The 17,529-nt window shown below is 32.8% G+C and overlaps 2 protein-coding genes across 2 annotated transcripts; one reads left to right on the top strand and one right to left on the bottom strand.

Moving 5' to 3' along the window:
* The first annotated feature begins 3,348 nt into the window (after window positions 1–3,348).
* LOC125817438 (beta-glucuronosyltransferase GlcAT14B) lies at window positions 3,349–11,221 on the top strand. The gene is made up of 4 exons (XM_049496972.1): window positions 3,349–4,885; window positions 9,894–9,969; window positions 10,077–10,192; window positions 10,512–11,221. The coding sequence occupies exons 1-4, from the start codon at window positions 4,249–4,251 to the stop codon at window positions 11,027–11,029; spliced, it is 1,347 nt and encodes a 448-aa protein (XP_049352929.1). The 5' UTR covers window positions 3,349–4,248; the 3' UTR covers window positions 11,030–11,221.
* A 584-nt stretch (window positions 11,222–11,805) lies between these two features.
* LOC125817578 (uncharacterized) lies at window positions 11,806–17,295 on the bottom strand. Its single transcript, XM_049497122.1, has 3 exons — window positions 17,212–17,295; window positions 12,674–13,085; window positions 11,806–12,498 (listed from the first exon to the last, which is right to left on the bottom strand). The coding sequence occupies exons 1-3, from the start codon at window positions 17,233–17,235 to the stop codon at window positions 11,984–11,986; spliced, it is 951 nt and encodes a 316-aa protein (XP_049353079.1). The 5' UTR covers window positions 17,236–17,295; the 3' UTR covers window positions 11,806–11,983.
* Between the last annotated feature and the right edge of the window lie 234 nt (window positions 17,296–17,529).

Raw genomic sequence — 17,529 nt, 5'->3', positions numbered from 1 at the left:
AATTAACAACTTAACATATTTTAAAATTTTAGTTGACTCTCCGAATTCCATATGTCTCATGTAATTGAGACAGAGAAAAACATATATTGGTTTAAAATTAATAATAATATTATAAATTATAATAATTAGCAACTTAAAATTTATAAAAAAAATCCTTTAAAAAAATTTAGTTGGCTCTCCAAATTCAATCGGTATTACAATAATTAAAACATAGATATTAACATAGATTGGACTCCTGCTGACATTTATGTTTCCTTTTTTCTAAATTTTTTCTTTTATACTTTATATAAATAATTTTTTTTATGTAAAAAGTATTATAAATCATAATAATTAATAGCTTAAAATATTTCAAAACATATAAAAAGTTTTTGTTAACTTTCAAAATTTCATCTATACCGCATAATTTGGGAGAAATATAGATATATAGATATTTTAAGTTGCTAATTATTGTGAGTTATAGTACGTTTTATGTAATTTTCATATATATTATTCGCTTTGTCCTGATTTATGTGATACAAATGAAATTTCAAAAGTCAATGAATTTTTATAAGTTTTTTTTTATATTAACTTGTTAATTATTGTGTTTTATAATATATTTACGTAAAACATACTCTAAATAAAAATAATTAGCAACTTAAAATATATAAAAACATACTAAAAAATTGATTAACTTCAAATTTCATATGTACCACATAAATTAAAACAGAAACAGTAACATATATTCCATAGTAGTATGATTAATAATTTGAAAAGTAGTTGAAAAACAATTACATATATTTAGTTATAATAATTTGAAAAGTAGTTGAAAAATAATTGCTTTTGTGATGGAAATAATATTTGGACGATAATATTCGCAGCTAAAACGTGAAACAACTTAGTCACATGATGTTCAAGTTCGAACTTTTGGTAAGTCAAATTTCTACGCAATGTGATGAAGTTCAAAAAAATGTTGGATTTAAACTTTCATCCAAGTGTGTGATAATTTGTTGGAGTTTTAAAGTTCATGAACGATTTACGGAGTTTAAATCTTTATCAGTTTAAATTCCATGAACGATTTATAGAGTTTACCTTTCACAATTAATTAAGTGTGAAAATTTGTATGAGTTTTAAGCTCGATGAAAGATTCATAGAGTTCAAACCTTTATGAGATAAAACTTCAAGAATGATTCATATTATTCGAACTTTCATTATCAAAGTGTGATTTTTTGTTCCATGAACAATTTATAAAACTCAAACCCCTAAAAAAGGACTAAACAATAAATAATTTTAAAGTACTCGCTAGAACTTGATTAGCGAGCCAAGAATGACACAATTTCTTCCAATATATATAATATCATATCAATTGAGATGATATTTTTTTTTTGTTTTCTTATATGATTTTAAATAATTTATAAGTCATGAGATCAAAAAATTGGTTTGCGAGCTATTGCATAGGAGCGGGGGTTTTACCCTGTACGCACCCAAAGAATAGCGGCTGCGGGTTTCCCTTGTCATAAAAAATAAAATAAATTGAGCTAGACTTGATTTTTTTTTCAAAAAAAGAGTTGAGTTAGGTGAATCTTTCATGTGTATAACTTTTTAAAATATTTACTTTAGTCTACACCATAGTTAAAATTATCGACATAATTATGCCCAAAGCCTATTTTATAATCTGGTCAAATTGTAGTTTGGTGAACTTCTCTGTACAAAGAAAATAATTATTTTAGACCCAAAGAATTATCAAATTTTGTTAGGTGAAAGTTCTTTGTCATTACTATGAAAGTACATAAATTTTGAATTTGCCGCATTACCTCAAAAAAGCATTTGTTTTAAAATCACTTGATTCGTATTCGAGGACGGTCTAATAAAGATTGTGGTAGATTGAATAGTATTTCATCTTTAATTTAAAGGTTTCGGGTTCAAATCTCCATGAATACGAAACCATTTTTATTTGACAATGACACATATTTCAATGACACTCATAAATTATAAAGTTAAAAACTATAATCATCTTCTCACTCACATATGCTTAATTTTGAACATATCTATTAGGTTAAAATCAAGAAAAAATAGAGTTCAACACGTCAAAAATATAAAAAACAAACATTCAAAACTAAAATCTCCAAATTCCTGCATATATCCTATTTTAAATGTACAAGTGAAGAAATCTAGGACCTCTACTTTCTTGTTACACCGGTAGTTTAGTAACTTCTTTGAATGGTGGATACTATGATATTGTGTTGTTAGTTTAAATATATTATTTATTTTAATAGTTAATTTTATTGTATGGTATGTTATAGGAAACAACAAAAAGTCCTATTTTTTGTGTAGCAATTGATTCAGTGTGATTATGTTGTTATCTTATTTTTCCTCCCTACTTTGTCTTTATTTGTTATTAACAATCTCATTTTATATTTTATCCTATATCTATCACATATTCTACTTTTTCGGTAAATTTATCTTTCAAATTATTAATGTGTGATATTATTAATTCAACACAATACAATATAATATCACACATTATAAAACAATGCGCAACAATCCTTCCAACGGAATTAGGTTACCTTATAGTAAGTGATACTCACAAAGCCACAATCATCTCCTCAACATATGTTTAATTTTGACACTATCAATCATGTTAAAATTAGAGTCCATCACTTGGGTTAAAATCAAAGAAAGTATTTAATATATCATAACTCACAATATAAAAACTAAGATTCATAACCAAAAACTCTAAATTTCTGCATATGTTTAATTGAATATACAAGTAAAGAAACCTTCAAACCTCTAGGGAAATAGAGTTCAACACGCCACAACTTATAAAATAAAAACTATTTAAACATTCAAAATTAAAAACATTAAGTTACTACATATATTTAATTAAAAGAAATATTTGACTTCTAAAAAGATAGAGTTCAACACGCTACAACTCACCACAATTAAATGTATAAATTAAAAAAACTTTAACTTCTAAAAAGAAGAAAGAAAGAGTTCAACACTTCATAACTCACCAGGTAAAAAGTTAAAACTAACGTTCAAAATGAAAAACATCAAATTTCTGCATATATCCAAAAAATAAAGTTGGTTTTTATCTTGCTTTCAAAATCTGCAGATCGCATTGGAGTTTGATTAATCTAAATTTGCACTGTATAAATTTTTTTTTTGGAGGGAAAACATTTTCTATCAAAAAAATTATGTAAACAATGTGCAGTTTCATTCACTACAACATATTTTTCGACGGAGCATATATTCAATTGAACTTACAAGTGAAGAAACCTATAAGACCCCTCTATACTTTCTTGTTACCTCCAACAAGTAGTTTATTACTAATCCCTTTTGCTTATTTTACTAGTACTATTAACATTATCTTTCTTGTTCTTAACTCCAAATTAACAGTTCCATTATATATATAATACTGTACTAATCAAGCGTATAATCATACACAAATTAGGTCATTACCTACACTTTAAGCAATCTGTACGGTCACCTCTCCCTCTCCTGCTTTCAAACCCCAGCTCTCTCTAATCTTGCAACACAGCAGAATCAGTTTTTTTTTCTGATTAATTCAGCTAAAAGGGGTTCTTTAAACTTTTGCTGCCTTTTTTTCCCCTACCCAATTCATTTTTCTGCAATTTTTTTGGACTTTTATGCTAAAAGACCAGTTCTTGAATCAAAACCCATATGGGTTTTGAGTTTCTTTTATTGTTTAGATCACCAACTATTTGATATAAGTTCTGTGAGGTCCTGAAACCCATAGGCTTAAAGTTAATTTCTTGAACTAAATTGTTTGAATGGGTCATTAGATCTGAGGTTTAGGAAAGTGGGGTTAAGCAGAGGAATCTATTTGTTGTTTGTGTGAAATCTGATTACTTTGTTTGAATTTGTTTAGATATTTTCATATGTTTTTTCCTCTTTTCTGTACTCCACCACAGTTTAGTCGTACATTTTATTTTATTTTAAATTTTCAGCATTGCCTTTATAGGTTAGTTTACTTGTAATGGTTAGTTGCTTTGCATAGTAAAAACCCAACAACAATAATTTTACTTTTTCGTCGGTGGAAATTTGGAAGCTTTTGAGCTTTTAGTGCTGTTTCTACAGAAACAACCATTTCTGCTGATAGCCCATATCATCCTTTTTTTCATTTTGATGGTAAAGTTCCATCCTTTTCGTTCTTTCGAGGAGATCAAGGTGAAAAGCTTGAGTCTTGGAAGCTTTTTGCTTGCAATTCATTTGTAAAATTTGGGTTCTTTTGTTTACTGGTTGTTGAGCATGAGGAAATATGCCAATTCTTATTCAGGAAGAGTGTTTAGTGAAAAAAATGGTAATTCTTACTCGGGAAGGGTATATGGCGATAGACACTGGAAAATACCATTCTTTGTGAGCTTGCTTGTGTCGATTACGCTGTTCACAACAACGATTTTTGGGTTATATTCATCATCCTATGGAAGAGATCAAGTGCAGTTGGATATGGTTTCTCTTGCTAGGCCTGCTGAGTCGGATGTATATTTTGTGGAATCTGATTTCCAGTCATTTCAATCAAATGGATTTGCCAAAAATGAACCACCTAGGTTTGCTTATCTCATATCAGGCACAAAAGGTGACAGTCACAGAATGATGAGGACTTTGCAAGCGGTTTATCACCCAAGGAATCAGTATATTTTACATATGGATCTTGAGGCTCCACCTAGAGAAAGGTTGAACTTAACAATATCGGTGAAGAATGATCCCACGTTCCGCAAAGTAGAGAATGTTCGAGTAATGGCACAATCAAATTTAGTGACTTATAAGGGCCCGACGATGTTTGCTTGTACCCTTCAAGCTATATCTATTCTGCTGAAGGAAAGTGCAAAGTGGGACTGGTTTATCAATCTTAGTGCTTCAGATTATCCACTGATGACTCAAGATGGTAAGTGTGCTACTTCCATGTGCTATAGGTTGTGATCATATATTTCTTTATATACTCTTTATTAGCTTCTTTTTACTTGGTAAGAACTTTTGAAGGTCCAGTTGCAACATTATTTTTTTGGTGGAGTAATGACAAATTTCATTACTGGCATCAGAGTAGATGCATCATATACAAAAGTTAAATAAGCAAAAAAAAACTCTGTTAGCTGCTTTACATCAGAGACTATGTCAGGACTAGAGAGCTAACAGTGGGCAAAAAGCTATAAGGTGATGCATTATGCCAGCTTATAAATATACTAAATGTCAAGCCTTAAGGAAATGGATTGGAGTTGATAAACCATCAAAACATCTTCTCTGTCCAGACACACCAAAAAATACTTGTAGCGATCATCTTTCATACTTGTTTGATGGACTTACCAATCCTTCAAATGCTCCTTACCAATCCTTCAAATGCTCCTTAGTACTCTTTGGTATTCCCTAGCTCAGCCCAAAGACAGAGAAGAGCTCATTCCATATGTCTGCAGCCACATTCAGTGAAGGAATAAGTGGCTGTTTGACTCAAAATTCTGCTGGGTCATATAACATCTGTTGACAATGTGAATGCTCCTTTTACTGAGATTGTCCTGGTTTGAACATGCTTCATAAAGGGCTGTCCAACACTCTAGCTGAGTGTTGGCAGCTTGATCTTCCATATCAACTTCCATGGCTAGTTATCAATCAGGTCACATTGCACATATTCTATTGGCAGCTTTCATTGAATATATTCCTTCCTTATCATTGCCACATCTTAGCCTGTCTGGTGCCTACATATTGTTTTGTAACCTTCTAGCCTATATAACAGATTATAGCCTTATAGGTTCCTTCTCAAAAGAAGACTCCATGTGTTATTCTCCCTGTTCTGGAGTTTGGTTCATATGATAATTGATAGAGGCTGGGTAATCATTTATCAGGATAGTGTTGTTCAACCACCTATCATTCCAGAACCTAGTGTGCAAACTATTTCCTCCTCTTGACTATCAATATCACCCTTAAAATATTCCCTCTCAATACAGTTTGCAGGTTACAGCTAAAATAAAAAAAGTATTCACCCTTGCAGAACATTTTGTCTACTACTGGTAGATAGTCGTTAGTGCAATTAGCGCATTAGGTAAATTCACTGCTAATTTACATGATTAAGACATCCTAATTATTGCAATGTTTAGACTTCATGCTTAGGATGATTTAGCATGACATATTCGGTAGAATTATTGTTACAGTGATCGAGACACGAAAATGTAGTTACAGGTTTTTAACCAGCTTACAGAGCAAGTACCTATTCTCTAGGGTCCCTTCAAGTAAGCTTTTTATCTATTGCTGAAGCTCTCTTTTGGAAAATGCCTAAAAACGTGTAAAAGAAAATTGAATGAATGAGCTTTGTTGATTAGGTTCCTTTTGCTGAGAAGTAGTTCAATAGGTTCTATTTCTAGTTTATAGTCCCTGCTGGTAAGCGGTGTGCCTACCTTCTGTGGTTGACATTCTTAGGAACTTGGTTAGTAATATTCGGTAGGATAGCAGGGAAGAGTCAAATTGTGTTGATGAAGTGGTGATTAAGTCAATGTATAAAATTTATTTGTTTGACAAATCAGATAGCTTTTTGATGGTTGATCCACTTTTCAGATTAGCTTAATCCAAAAAAAGATCGTTCTTCCTTGATGCCAAATTTAGTGATACTCCAATTGTCAAGGCACCTTACAACCCTATGATACGGGTTTTGAATGCCATCTTTACATTCTTCCCAAATATTTCAACAATCACTCAAAATATTTCCAACAAAGCAAATGCAATAATCACATTTAGACTTTCTTCTCTCACATTGTGCTTTAGTCAAGAAGGTTCATTTATATTGGAGGGAGGTAGTAATAAAGTATAATTAACAACAATGGGTGAAGATCTAATGTGGTTTCTAGTTTGCAAGCCTATGACCACAAGGATGCACTTGGTTCCACTTCTGAACATAATGGAAATTGAAATCCAATTACATATGTCAAGCGCCATTTAATGTGGGTAAAAAAAACATGTCATTTCAATTTATAGTTTCGTTTACCAATCTAAGCGCAAAGCGGATTATTATGGCAATCCATGGTGATCTATAAGAGTCTTATAATCCGCTTTGCGCTTAGATTGGTAAACGAAACTATAAATTGACATGACATGCAAGGTTGATACTCACTAGCTATTTTCAGCATCATAGACAATAACATCATATAAGACTTATATGTTGTTATTGTCTATGATGCTGAAAATAGCTGGTGAGTATCAACTTTGCATGACAAGGTTGGTTTGGTTGTCCATTCCTTATCATGCTTAAGAACTGTTCTTATGGAAATTAGTTATAGTTTTGTCATGTAGGACAATTGCAAAGGTCTTCCGCTTGTTGAACCAAATAGATCATTATGACGGCTTCATCTCAATGCAGGGGTTTGGGGCATTAAAATCTTGGATCTCATGGCTCAAAATATGAAAGATAACTTATGCTGATGTTTGGGGGAGGTGGTAGGAATGTGCATTAAAACAAAATGCGTATTAAAACAAAAAAATAGGGAAGTAGAATTCTCCATTCAAGTTTGACTTTTTACTAGTTAAGACCTACAAATCTTTTGCGTTCTCAATGAAATTGATTGAGGTATCAAGCACATACCGAAGGTTATCAAAATATCAAGAACAAAGAGAATTGGGCTGGAATAACAAAGTTGGAGGTGGTAAAAATAAGTAAAGAGACAAATTCAAGGAATTACTTACAGAATTAAAAAAAAAAGGACTCTTAGACATATAAATGGTTAAAAGTAATCATATTTCTGATGGGCAATACAACTTTAGGTGCAATTCATCTCTCATGAACTTTTGAGGCTATGCATAAAACTGTTGTCAAGAGGTGCTTGTGCTTACAGGAGCACTGTCTTGCATATGCATTTGGTTTACCAAAACAATTAAATAGCAATAAGTAATTTACTTCTCCTATCTCTCATTTACTATTTGATTACCAATTTCTCTCTTCTATATCATTTTTAGTGATCACACAATAGATCTTACTGGTGAATTTTCTCTATTCCAACAAATGCAGATCCTCCTCAACATCCCACTTAACCAATTAAACATTATTAGATATTTTGATTGTACCTGTTAAGAAAATGTATATTGGCCCCAAGTAACTCAAAGAATTAGCTCATGAAATGAGGATTGCCACGGCCATTTGAGGAGACAACCTGTTACCCCAATTAATGTGGGACATTTTTACATCCACATGCCCAGAATTGGATATTTGGAGCATGAACAATAACATGAGCACCCGTATTAGGTAAAACTAAGAATGAGTATGGCTTAGCTCTCATATGTTAAAAAGTGGACATTTGGGAACTCATTTTCTCGACTTGTGTGGGATCATCGGCAACTCATTCCTTCAACCATGATTTCAAGATTGCCCAATACCATATAAGGAGATAAAAAAATAATTCCCGGCCAATGTGTGACATAGGCGTTTGGACTATATATGATTGAAGTTGGAAAAAGAAGAGTATTTGGAAGTTGATAACAACATCTAAAGCTAAATAAATAGTAGCACTTAAATCCTTTTGGATCAATGTTTTTGTCCCTGTGATTTCCTGACCCCTACATTTTTTCTTCTCGCAAGAACATAGAACAATCCTGTTCAAGTTATGCAAGGCACACATATTGAAACAGTAACCATAACAATTCTGCCCTTCAATTTGGTGGAGAAAACAATAAATACTGAGAAGTGTGAGGAAAACTTTATTATTGGGTGACATCTTTAGAAAATAGTAGGGAAAGACTTCTTCATATGACACTCTGATAATAGAGACATAGGGCCAAGGAAGAAAAAGTGCCTTTGTAATAAGGGAGGAAAGGTGTAAGTAGCAGGAAATAAGGGAACCTGTTTCATTTTGGTTTAAAAAAATATGTAAGAAAATGCTGCATTCTGGAGTTTGCCGGCTCGCTGCCACGGACGGGAAAGTTTCTCCGCCAATCTTCCAGATCATTTAGCATGAATTGAGATTATCTCCATCTTAATGTTCAGTTTTAGAGAGTTAAAATGTCAAATGTTGTGGAGATAATACCGAATCAAACATGTTTTAGAAGTTTAAACTGTAGAAGAGGGAACATGTGCCATAAATAGTATTCTTGTGGATATGAAGGCATGGAAACTTTGCAGATATAGGGGGATCCTAGCGTGAAACTACGTATATTTAGAGTTAACTAACAAGACCTTCCTAGACTTTACACTCCAAATTAATCACCTATCTTGTGTAGTTTAAGTATTACGAGAAACCTTCTTAGAGTCTTGCTTTGAAGTTCCTCCCTATCCTCAACGTCAATATATCATCCCACAACCTTCATCCTCTACCACTCGAAACAACAAATTCCTGAAAACCTTTTGTCCTTGCTGTCCACAATTCCTTTGTCCCATTAGTAAGTTCACCAAATCTGTTACGCCTGCATCATCAGCATTATGGCGCTTACATTTGCTTTTAAAGATGGAAACTTGCGGGCATTAGGTGGTGTTTGGGATGCCAAGGGGGAATGAGATGGTGGAGTATATGCAAATTTGCGAGGAGCTGATGCGCTTCACCTACCATAAGATAGCACTCGCTAAAAAGAGGATTGATTGTCTCATGTGGACATTATAACCTTCTGCATAAAATTGAAAGAGATAGGAAGAAATGATACATTGGCAAGTGATGCAAATGGTTGTTCCATATACTGGGATCCAATTGTCGGCTTATGTCTTTTGATTGGACTTTTCTAGTTGGTTACTGGTTAGAAGGTACTTTATCACGAATGCATATGAAAGAAACCAAAAATCTGTTGTTTAATTATTATTTTTTCATAATAAATCTTTTTAACATGTTAGGTTCTAGAATCTAGGGCATTGTGTAATTTATTAACTTTTCGCTCCTTCAATCACTCCTTTCTTTCACAGAAAATGAAGTTCATTTGTCTGTTAAATGTTGCAGATTTGCTCCATGTCTTCTCTAATATGTCCAGAAACCTGAATTTTATTGAAAATATGCTGCTTCATGGGTGGAAACTGTAAGTGAGTTAAAATTTTCAATTTTAAAGTGCCCAAGCATGATATTTTTTCTATTTGTACATAAAATACTTGAAATGTTAATTTGGGTGCTGTTGTTGTGTTATAGGAACCAGAGAGCTAAACCTATTATAATTGATCCTGGTCTTTATTTGTCCAAGAAATCTGACCTGGCCACAACTTCTCAACGGCGATCACTACCTACAGCTTTTACATTGTTTACAGGTAAAGTTTATTTAACAGTTGGAAGTGGACCCAACTAATGGCACATGGATTATGTCTTTACCTGTTATGTTCAGTTTGTGCTTTTTTCTTGAGTTTTGAAATACAAGAAACTAATAACCAGAGACTCACGGACCAAATTTAGTACATATATTTTTCTCTTACATGTTCATGATCTGCCCTGCTAGTGATGATATATTAAGAGGATTTGACTTCTAGCCACAGTGTTTTTCTCTCCTTTTGAAATTATTAGAGAAGGATGCACTTTGAAACTTTTATTCATCTCATTCTTATATCTAGAGTTCTTCTTTTTGATGGTTAGGCTCAGCTTGGGTGGTTTTGACACGCTCTTTTGTGGAGTACTGTATATGGGGATGGGATAACTTTCCAAGAACTCTGCTCATGTACTATGCAAATTTTGTTTCTTCACCAGAAGGTTACTTTCACACAGTAATTTGCAACACGGAAGAGTTCCGTAGCACTGCAATAGGCCATGATTTGCACTACATTGCTTGGGACACCCCTCCCAAGCAGCATCCTGTTTCACTGACAGTGAAGGACTTCAACAAAATGGTTAATAGCAGTGCACCATTTGCTCGAAAATTCCGCAAGGATGATCCTGTCTTAGACAAGATTGACAAAGAATTACTTGGTCGTACACATCGTTTTGCACCAGGAGCATGGTGTAATGGAACCTCAGCTGATGGAGCTGATCCCTGCTCTGTGATAGGAGACGACTCGGTGTTTAGGCCTGGTCCTGGCGCCAACAGGTTGCAAGAGTTAATGAACAAACTGCTATCTGAAGATTTTCGTAGTAAACAATGCTCAACTAAGAGTTAAAGATTACTAACGTTGTTTTCTCAATGTTCATTATGTTCTTTATATAACTAATCAAAGAAAATCACAAGTGATTGAGCCTTTTGATATGTAGTTTTGTCTCATAGGTGAGAGTTCAGATGACCCCAAATTGTACATGATTTGTATGGATAGATCACAGTTTCAAATGTAAAATTTTGCTCTTTTCTTTTCTCAGTTGGCAATGGTCTTTCAAGTTCAGTACTAATCCCTACTCTTATCACATGCATATTTATTAACAATATAAAAACTTTTGGAATGTAATTCTGGGCATGTAAAAGAATTGCAATGGTTTTGTTGATTTCTCCTTGTGGATAAGTGTGTGAATCATTGGATAATTTTTAGTACTTATTACTCCATTGTCAACATGACATGGGAATTTATATTAATCAATTAAGCCTCAATGTAAATTAGCTGTTCACCATATGAATTATCTACCGTCAAACTTCTCTATAGCATCATCGTTTGTCTCAATATTTTTTGAATGCCACAACGGAATATGATTATAGAGAATATATAATATAACCTAACATAACATGAAAGACCGGTTCACCAAAAACATGTACGACTCTTGCTTTGTAGTGCAAATCTCACAAACAACACCATCATACTCGGTATACCTAGTGTAATCCCACAAGTTGGTCAGAAAAGGGTAGAGTGTATGCTGACATTACAGAGATAAATAGACTATTTCTAATAAACCCTAGGCTTAAATGAAATGCAAATATCACAAACAACCATACAATCATAAAATATGAAAATTAACCACTAGAAAGTAACCATTCTATTACATTAAAAAAGAATGGAATGTCAATGCATTTTCAGATCCATTCAAACATCATTTGACATGAATGGAAAATACAGATGAGTTGAATTCTCTTATTGACAGAAGCTTAAAGGCAGAGTTGAGTAGCTTTACACACAGGTTACACTGGTGAATCAGCTTGAACTGGAAATTAGTTTCATATATCTTTCAATTATCATTTCAGGTGATAAATCAGTAAAATAACCTTTCTCTACATCCAAGCTTTCTTGAGATGCCAGTGTCTCAACATGGTTCTGGACGCGATCAGCTCCAATTTGATTCGGTTCCAGAAGAATGCAAGCTATCTCAGTTGAGTCCTCACCATGAAACAGGCCTAGAGTTTGCACAGTTGGTAAGCCTCCACCTCGAGCACTCACTCTCTGAGCAATACGTCTAGCAACTGAGAGATCCGTGGACATAATTGGGATGTTGTACATTGCTACCCATTTATGAGCTCCAATCATCACGATACCTCTAGCACGAGACACCACCTCTGGACCTTCATCAGGTTTGACTGGTACCTGCTCTGGTTGAGCCCATCCTGCCCATTGGATGCCTCTGAAGTTAGGCCGGTAATAGCCTAGCTCCCTCCTTATGGTGTCCAGTGCTTTCCCCATTGGGTGAGCAGCAGCATATAAATAAACAGGTACTGTATTCAGAAGGCGAATCAAGAATTTAAAGTCAGAGGGTCAAGAACGCGTGCAATTTCATGTATACACTTACTTTGAGCTCTAAAACCGGTTCGTTTTGCATTTTCAAGTCAGTACAGCATATCACATGATAGAAAAGAAGAAGTCATTTAAAGTTACAAACTTTTTACTAACCTTGAAACCGGTTTCCAATATCAGCTGCAACCTTTTTAGCAAGCCAAGAAGCTTCATCCAGTGAAGCTCGCGCCAATGGATGAATGAGAATGTCATCCACAACGCCAAGGCGAGGATGTGTGCCAGAGTGCTGCTCAAGGTTTATCGCGTCATAGGCTGCAGCAACCATGGCTACGACAGTTTGATGCAAGGGGCTATAAATGGGACAGCCTGTGCTGTCATGAATAACATATGATACAAGAGTATAGTTTACGCGGTTGTAATCCCGATCCGGAAATTTGTTAATGATGACTGTTTCCGGATCAAGTTTGGCAGCACGCTCAATAGGTTCAAGTGCTTCTCTGTTGCGTGATTCGGATATGTACAGCTTGCAGCAGAGCAGCATTGATTGTGTTACACTTTTCTTCTTGTCCTAACAAATAATGACACTAACATCAATTCAAGGTGATATGGTGAGTAGCACAATTAGGTTGACTATATGATTAACTCCTACTCAGAGGCGATTCTACGATTTGTAGAACGTGGGAAATGATCCCTACTCCCTACCTTCTAAGTAAATATATACATATCACGGGTTCACGTGCCCCATATTTTACCCTTAAATTCGCCCTTGCTCCTATTGAAATGGCATGGTTGAAATGCATCATTTTTTCTTCTTGTATTGTAGTTTTCATGTTATAGTTTTTTCACATGATTAATTGTGATGACTTCTGTGAGTCCACCACGAGCCAAGAGACCAGGTTCTTGATTTAGTACTAGTACTAGAACGGAAGGTTAACAACTACAAAACCAGTAAGTTAAGAACACACGATGTTTACATGGAAACCTCCTTGCTCAAAAGAGTAAAATCACAACCTACCAGAGTAGGAGGATTCACCAACAACTTTACTAAAACACGAGCAATGATTTGATTACAAACTCTTGTAATCCTAGGAATTAACCTCTAAATCTCTTCCCTCTCGTAACAACTCCATTACAAGACCTCAATGCAATAGCCTTATTGCACTCTAACTAAACCAACTAACTCTAGTTGATACAAACTTCGAAAGGTAATGACACTATAACCTTTTCATTTAAGAATTCACTTATTTTAAGGATAATTTAAGAACATAGCAAAATTATCATATATTTCTCAAACTTCATATCCAGTTAAACAAACAGGCAAAAAACTTAAGTATACAACTTAAGTACCTTAATTACTACTATATAGCAATAATTTCTTTTTCCACTTATATAGCAATAGTTTTTTTTTCAAAACTAGAATTTATATATTTTTTTAAAACGTAGAAATAGTCAGCCACGCTTGTCACATATTTTGATTTTCTCCAATTATTTTACCTTTCCTGATTTACTCAAATTTGTTATATATTTTCTCCCATGAAATAAGGTCTTTAACAAATATAAAACTCACTTTCTACGCTGATTTACTATTCAAACATGGATACCAATAAATTTTCAACTCGAATACAACACAACGGGAGATGGGACGCATCAGGTATTTGAACAACTAACGATTGATTTGTTTTTTTTTCTCATAATCTGTATTTAATCGTTGGTTTCAATTGTATGTTATTTTGGTTTAGTATAAAATTGATATGCTTTGGGTAATAGTCTGGTGCAACGATTGGCTGGATTTATTTCTTTAATAAACAATAACAATTATTAATCCTTTTTAGTATGTTATTATGTTTAATTAATAGTGAACATGGTGGATATGATGTGGTTTATTGGTATTATGTAGTATGTTTTTAGAAACACCATTATCATCTTCTTTTTTTCCGTGCAAGTGATGATAGATTATTATGTGATATTGATAGTGTAGATAGTGTAGATAGTTTGGTGTAAGAGATATTATTTATTGTGTTTTTATAAACACCATAGGTCACAACTTTGTTGTATTATGAAATTTGTTTTGTGTTGCTTAAATACAAGAAATTATGGTATGTTTTTTGGTAACTGATTTTGTCAAAATGTTATTGGTATGTTGCATTTCTTATATAAACACCATAAATCAATAATTTATTTTGGTGTGTGATATATTGTTATTGGTATTTTTTTAGACATTATACAAAGAACAACTTCAAGTTAGAATTTCGGTACATCTATTGGTGTATTTAATTGTCTGAGTTGGTATAGATAACAAATTTTATACCATAATTCTCAAATTATTTGTAGATAACAAATTTTATACCATAATTCTAAAATTACTTATGGTATGTGATTTGGTGTAATTAGTATCTTGTAGACCTCTTAGAAACACCAACTGCAAGTTATTATTTTGGTACATCTATTGGTATATTTTATTGTCTGACTTGGTATAGATAACAAATTGAAGAAATGTTACATTGAAGTTTATACAACGAAATTATGATATATATTTTGGTAGTTGATTTGGTGAAAATGTTTGTCTAGACCACTAATTTATGTCTCTTCAGCCGTTTTGAATACCAGCATTATTAGCAGTAAATATTTTGGTACATTTATTGGTGTCATAAGTTGCCTGATTTGGTATAGCTAACAAAATTGAAGAATTATTAAATTGTTTATAAAGCTTATTGATTTGTGATGGTAAATTATTATGTGTAGTTGTTAGTTGAGATGGTGTAGATGATTTGGTGTAATTTAATTACTTTAGGAACACCATTCTGCTAATTTTGGAAATTAATTAATAATTTGCAATTTTACAGAAAATTACGTGGATTACAATATTGAAGGAGTGATGTATGATGGAAACACCAATTGCAAGAAAGCAACCAATGAAGGAAGCGGTAGTGTTACCACCAATTGCAAGAAAGCAACCAGGCAGACCATCAAATAATGATCGTAAGAAGGGATTCAATGAAGGACAATGCAAGAAAAGTAAAGTTACTTGTAGTAAATGTGGTACACCAAGGTATAACAAGAAGACTTGCTCCAAATTTGCGGATCAAGCTTAACAGTAGTGTGTTGTTTTTATTTTATTTTTACTTAAAACATTATGTAGTTGAAACTTTTAGTTTTATGTTGGTAGGATGAATCATATTATTGGTGTACTGAATGATATAAACATTCATGTTTGTGAGTTTGATATTAACTTGTCTTTTTTATGCACAAATCTATTTGTGTAAATGGTTATGAAATAATTGTAAATTTTAATAATAATAAACTATGATTTCTCTAATATTGGTGTATTATTCAAAAGATATTATCTATAATATGATATTGGTTTGATTATCGTTGTAAGGTTGGTGTGTAATCCTATCCTTACAATACTATCAAAATTGCGGAATCTAAATCTCCATGTGTATTCCTATCCTTACAATACTATTGAAAGAAACTAGATCAAAGATTTTAATTTATTTACAATTTGTATTCATTGAAGTATCTTGATCTTTTTTACGTGAACCTTTTGATTCTTAGTCTATATTATATCTAGCACTGTTCCAACATCTATTGAGCAACTTTCACGTTTAAAAATTTTAAAGGTAAAAGATAACAATGGTGAAATTCAGATGAACAAAATTCAGAGAGAGAAGAAGAACAAAGTAGAATGAAGAAGAACATAGAAAAGCGAGAAGTTTTAAATTTTTCAAGAAAATAAAACTGCATAGGAAGTAACAATTTCTTGGAAAACTGAAGAGGTGGAAAGATAAAAAAAATATTTGAAAAACTAAGTAATAACCATTAATTGGTGAGATAAATTTAGTACATGATAATCATCCCCCAAAAATAGGCACAGAATCCCCAAAAAATGATATACTAAAATTGAAAATAAATAAATAATTAAAAACGAAAATTAATTAAATATGCTATGTTTGTAATTTAGAAACTTCATTTGTAATTAAAAATAAGTACGTGTATATATTGTTAATTAAAGTCTTAAGTAATATACTTTTGTAATTTTCACTAAACTATATCACATAAACTGTGGCGGAGGTGGCCCAAGGAATTTTATGGATAATTCAGCCCATTATTTTAAGGGATGTGATTGGGCTATTTGGATATTTTGAGGCCCAAATATTAAAGGTTCAGACAAACGAGAATCACGTGTCTCACAAAAACAGTTCTAGAAAGTGGACACGTGTTGTGTTGTCCCTATTTTTATACTACTACTATACACAGAGAAAAATAAAATACAAAAAAATGCACAATGCTAGTACAATATAATGTGACTCATTGAGTAAATATCCAAACAAATCTTATCCTTTAGCAAATTTTAAAATATACACATGGAATATACAAATTATAATGGACCAACTGAGATGTTAGAGAAAACACATTTTTATTAGATAAAATAGTCACGCTAGGATCAAATCTCACTGCTACCCAAATTAACGTACTTGGCCCTATGAGATGGTTACAGACTTCAACATACTACACACAAATTGAGGAAAATCTTCAACATTCTACACAAAAATTGAGGAAAATTACAAAACAGTTGATTCGAACACCACGATTAAATTTGAAAATTATCAGCAAAACTGATGAGAGCAAAATGAAAAGAGAAATTTTGCAGAATGAAGAAATGTTTATAACTCTTTAAGAGGGAGAGTTCTTACCTTGCACTCTGAGTTGGCATCCATTTTTTTTCTTCTTAGTGCTTGTGTTTCTCTTGTATTTTTGTGTGTGTGATTTTGTTGATGATAAATTTAGTTTTTTTGAGAATTGATTTGAGAGGAGGAAGGAAGGAAGGTGTTTTATATATAGTATACTATAGGAGGAGTCTATTTCATGGAGCTAATTGACTAAGCAACGATGGGGACACATTACAAATCAAATGTCACAATACCACTAATTGACCCTCAATCTTCGTGCTACTTTACGTGACACTATCTAAGTAATGAAGACTTTTAAATTTGTGATTTATAAAATATTTT

The sequence above is a fragment of the Solanum verrucosum genome, unplaced genomic scaffold (genome assembly GCF_900185275.1).
Source record: "Solanum verrucosum unplaced genomic scaffold, falcon-dt-bn FXZP01000280.1, whole genome shotgun sequence".
In the NCBI taxonomy this organism is placed as follows: Eukaryota; Viridiplantae; Streptophyta; class Magnoliopsida; order Solanales; family Solanaceae; genus Solanum; species Solanum verrucosum.
Note: the sequence above shows the minus strand (reverse complement) of the source record. Positions and strands in the feature narration are given on the sequence as shown.

Bases quoted from the DNA above. Each gene is read 5' to 3' on its own strand.
- LOC125817438 (XM_049496972.1), top strand. From the start codon at position 4,249: ATGAGGAAATATGCCAATTCTTATTCAGGAAGAGTGTTTAGTGAAAAA. The intron at 4,886-9,893 runs GTAAGTGTGCTA...TAAATGTTGCAG, and splicing joins TCCACTGATGACTCAAGATG to ATTTGCTCCATGTCTTCTCT. The intron at 10,193-10,511 runs GTAAAGTTTATT...TTTGATGGTTAG, and splicing joins AGCTTTTACATTGTTTACAG to GCTCAGCTTGGGTGGTTTTG.
- LOC125817578 (XM_049497122.1), bottom strand. From the start codon at position 17,235: ATGGATGCCAACTCAGAGTGCAAG. The intron at 13,086-17,211 runs GTAAGAACTCTC...ATTATTTGTTAG, and splicing joins ATGCCAACTCAGAGTGCAAG to GACAAGAAGAAAAGTGTAAC. The intron at 12,499-12,673 runs GTTAGTAAAAAG...TTCTGAATACAG, and splicing joins TATTGGAAACCGGTTTCAAG to TACCTGTTTATTTATATGCT.